This window comes from Austrofundulus limnaeus, unplaced genomic scaffold (assembly GCF_001266775.1).
Source record: "Austrofundulus limnaeus strain Quisiro unplaced genomic scaffold, Austrofundulus_limnaeus-1.0 Scaffold215, whole genome shotgun sequence".
Taxonomy (NCBI): Eukaryota; Metazoa; Chordata; class Actinopteri; order Cyprinodontiformes; family Rivulidae; genus Austrofundulus; species Austrofundulus limnaeus.
This window is the reverse complement of record NW_013952617.1, coordinates 172001-176412: the sequence shown is the minus strand read 5'-3', so window position 1 is coordinate 176412 and position 4412 is coordinate 172001. Positions and strand designations below refer to the sequence as shown.

Below are 4412 nucleotides of genomic sequence, written 5' to 3'. Positions count from 1 at the left end.
GGTTACAATATAAAAAATTGTTTGTCATAATCATGTCTTGTGATTATTTGGGAGTTTTACTTTTAAACTGTAAGTGTATTTAATTTAGTTATAATGTAAATACAATAAAAATTAAACCAAGATTTAGAATAATTATCATTTTGATCCATACATTGGTAATGTCTGACTGGGCCTCGTGTCACTTTATGTTCAACAAATTGGGCCCTGAGGTCAAAAMGGTTAAGAACCCCTGTCTTAAAGAGTTTTCTGAAGCCCTTTTTTAGACAGTAGCTACAAAAACCATGATTTTTTTAGCAGCAATTTCTACATTTTTGTCATTTTCCCAACACGCTAGCAAAGCTTTTTTCTTTCATTTATTAAATTTTAATATCCAAATATTGTTTGTGGTTTCTGCTTTAAAATGACATCAAAAAGTGTCAATGGATTATCCTGATTCGGATGACCAATAAGTCATATCCCTGGATTCACTCTTGATATCAGGATGATCAGGGAACAAAATGTAGCTTAAAAGCAGGAATCTAAAGCTGTGCTGAGGTCATTTTGACCAAATTTGACYTAATCCACAGTTTGAGGTGTTGGATCACATTTATCCTCAAAAAGTATGCAGTGCACTGGTTCAAGGGAGGATCATTCTGTTGTACAACCATTCTCTTTAAATGAGAAGCAAAATATGTCAGCTGGACAAGACATGTATATTAGTTTCTATATGATGGGATATGGAGGTAGATGGTAATAAGCTGTGCAGAAAATGTGATGCCTAATGCAACAGGCCGTACTGTACCTTGAATACTACTGTCATAAAAAAAACTGTAAACATTAAACCTAACCATAACTGACTTTATCCTCCCACTCATACACGATCTATTTATATCTCRGCATCAAGCGCCGCTCAACAATCAAAGAATCCACAGCTAAGCTAAACCCTGCGGCTGGCTGGTGAGCCACGCAGCTGAGTGCAGAGGACGGTTATGTAAAAGGCTACRTGTTGTGCTGTGTTTGGCAGGAATGTGGACACCCTGATAGTCGACGTCTTCCCAGTGTTGGACACTCCAGCCAAACAGCTGATCTGGCAGTTTATCTACCAGCTCCTGACCTACGACGAACAGGAGCGCTGCCAGAGCAAGCTGTCGCGCTTCCTTGGTTTCAAGAGCAGCGGTGAGCCGGAACCCACCGTATGGCACACATCTGCACTGTGAAAACACTCAGAACACTGCACAAAATGATAAACAACATGATGCAATGTAAAAAATTAATTTTATGACACTGTTTATTTCCTCATTGGCCAGCTGGATTTATGTTGTTAAATCACTCAAGCTCACAAAATTGAAAGAAAATTAGCAAATTCTTAGTTAGAATCACACTGAGGGGGCATTTCCAGCACATAGGAAAGAAGGGCAAGTTTATGTATTTTGATGAAGTTGCGATGTGTCGTAATTATTATGGTTTCATGGGCCATCAGACACTCCCAAAGATGGCTCAGACCTCGCACTTCCTGACTCATGAAAACTAAACTGAGACTTTGTGATTGTTTTAAAGGAATATTTGTTTTGTAAGTTTTTTAGATATGTTCAAAATGATTTTGACACAAGACCCACCGAAGAATGTCAGGAATGCTTGCAAACATTTTGAGACAACTGGGAAATCTTAAACAGTTTGCCATTAGTAGTACGCCTGTCACGGTAACAAATTTTGCTAGATGATAAACTGTTTTGAAATGATAGTGATAAACAATAATACTGTTTGAAGATTGTTTTAAACTAATAAAATGAACCCCCCTGGGCTTACGAAGATTATGGAAGTTTATGAAATTTACGTACGTAAAACAAAGTTACAAACTGACCTGTACCAGAGTTTGTGAAAACAATACACAACATCAGCTACTGAAGCTGCAACATCACCCACCCCCCCCCAAATCACAATTTCCCCTGGCTTCATAATATAGTTGTGGTCACCCGCACACTGCTTAGGAAGTTCACTAAATTTACATAATGTAAAAAAAAAACAACAACTCTCAGCAAACCCAAGGTTTCAGGACGGTGCCCTGTCCTCAGGCGTTGCCAGCTGAGAGAGCACGTCGGAAAACCAAACCTCTGTTCACGAGGCTATCATGCTACAGAGGTTACAAGATCGTGCACCTGGCAAATAGCTAACGTAAGAGTTCACTCCTCCCTACGCTAAGGAGTAGAAAAGATGGAGACRTGAGGAAAACAAAGGAGCAGGCAAATGAAAATGATCAATGATTAATTGATTTATTGTTTATCACAACAGGCCTAGCCGTTAGTGTTTATTTCCAACAGTTGCAGTTTGACTCTGCTTGACTGAACGGCATTTTGAAATCTTTACTGGCTTTTACAGAATTATAGTTAAAGTTTATGTTTTTTATTTAAAATAAACATGTACTAGTATCAGTATCGTTCCAGCTGATAATGAAAAAAAAACTTCTAGATTGGGTATCGTGACAATGGACCAGATCCATAGGGGCAGATTTGTTCAGTCTAATTCAATGCTGAGCTCTATGAGTGACAAGATGTGCTATTGACACGCAGCGCAGAGGCTCACATTGTTTTTAATATGGAGTGAGCTAAAGAATCAGCTATCTGGAACTTTGTCACTCTACCTCAGCCAACACACAGGCTGATAATTAACCATCTGGAGCCATGCTATGACATAAAGCCAAAAATATTTGTCGGAGATGGCAATACCTGAACTGTGCACGGTAAAGTGTACAAAACACGTCAAAGGAGATAAAAAATGTTATTTTGAATAATTTGAAAGAGGGTTTGTTCCAATTTGTTTTTACTAGGTCATATTGTTTTGTACAATTTATTTATTTATTTATTTATTTATTTATTTATTTATTTATTTATTTATTTATTTATTTTTTAAAAATCCAGATATTTTGGGTCAACCATAGCACAGAAAAGGCTGAACCAATCAGCGTGAAATTTGGTAGGAGTGTAGATGTGGCTGACCTACACTGATTCAGCCAACGGTTTTACAATAGACTTAATATTTGAGGAGGGGCCTCCATCTGAAAAGGAGTGTCTGGACATCCAAAAAAGCTTCTAACTCAAAAACTATTCAACAGGTATTTTTTTTGTTTTTTAGCTCTGATGAAGAGCTATTCATCAGGCCCACCAAAGACCTGCAGTATCTAGTTTTAGCATGCTTCACTAAGCTTGTGAAGCTATTGGTTTATTTAGGATTGCTGTAGGCTACTGGTGCACAGTGATTAAATAAATTTGTAATTCAGTATATTTATGTCTATGTGTTTAAAAYATAGGAAAGGGATGTTTAAGTCAACTGATCACTGTTTTATTTACATATCGGGGATTAGATTGGTATCGACCGATACTAAACCTCAGATATCTGTATCGGAAGTGAAGAAAGTGGATCAGTGTGTACCTATTTTAAAGTCCTGTGACACTGACTGTGTGTGTGTGTGTGTGTGTGTGTGTGTGTGTGTGTGTGTGTGTGTGTGTGTGTGTGTGTGTGTGTGTGGGCGGGGTTTTGCAGTGGTGTTGGATCCTGATGGCGCTCCGGAGCTCCACAGACGAAGCAGCTCCATGCGTGTGACTGGGTCGTCGTACCGCAGCAGCATCCGAGAGAGGAGCTCCGACGACTGCATCATCGGGACTCATTTAGGAATGGGTACGCCACGTGAAACGATTCTGTGTGACGTCAAGTCCAACAACAAGAAGCTGGTTCACTTTGACCACGTCGTTCTCAGGGTTTCAGTTTTGACTTAAAGCTTTAAATTTCAATTCACCACCCAGGTGCTAAAAAAAAACAATGCAGTTGTACATTTTAAACATATATGTGGTCGCTGTGTGCTAATGGAAACATCCTCCCCGTGAATTCCGAGTATTGCGTCATGATTTCTTGTGAGCGAACCCCTGGGAGGGAAATAGGCACAGCAGGCGAGAAACATTAGCTTTTACTGACGTCCCACTGAGTGCAGCATCTGACCTCTGTAATAAAGCTGTATTTTCTCCAGTCAGCTCCCAGGTGAGGAGGTTTATAGAGGTTAAAACAGTCTGTTCTCTGTCTGCGTCATCGCCTCATACATTATCTCCATACACACAACTGAGCTGCCTCTGCTTTTAAGAAAACTTAGCTTGAAAGCACGAGGCTGTGGCAGGATTTGACTTTCATGATGTACCCAGTTCCCATTGCTAAATCTTGTTTAAAGGGGCAATATTATGTGTTTCTCAGGCATATATTTAAATACTATACCATAATAAAATATCTATGTCACCTTTAGCTGTTATTAAAATGCTGTTTTTATGTTTAAAAAAAAATAAACTTATCTTCTCATCAGTTCTAAACGCCTTGAAATTGGCCTCTGTCTCTTTAAGAACCTCCTTCTGTCTCACCCATATCAGTCCCGGGGGTGGGGGGGAGTCGCGCGG

The 4412-nt window shown here is 39.3% G+C and overlaps 1 protein-coding gene across 2 annotated transcripts in view; it reads left to right on the top strand.

The window, feature by feature from the left end:
• LOC106525148 (delphilin) overlaps nucleotides 1-4412 on the top strand; it is a 37855-nt gene that overhangs the window by 15894 nt on the left and 17549 nt on the right. For both annotated transcript variants that reach the window (XM_014019273.1, XM_014019272.1), the window contains exons 6-7: nucleotides 1004-1155; nucleotides 3517-3651. In XM_014019273.1, coding sequence (XP_013874727.1) covers nucleotides 1004-1155; nucleotides 3517-3651 — 287 coding nt within the window. The remainder of the gene's footprint in view (nucleotides 1-1003; nucleotides 1156-3516; nucleotides 3652-4412) is intronic.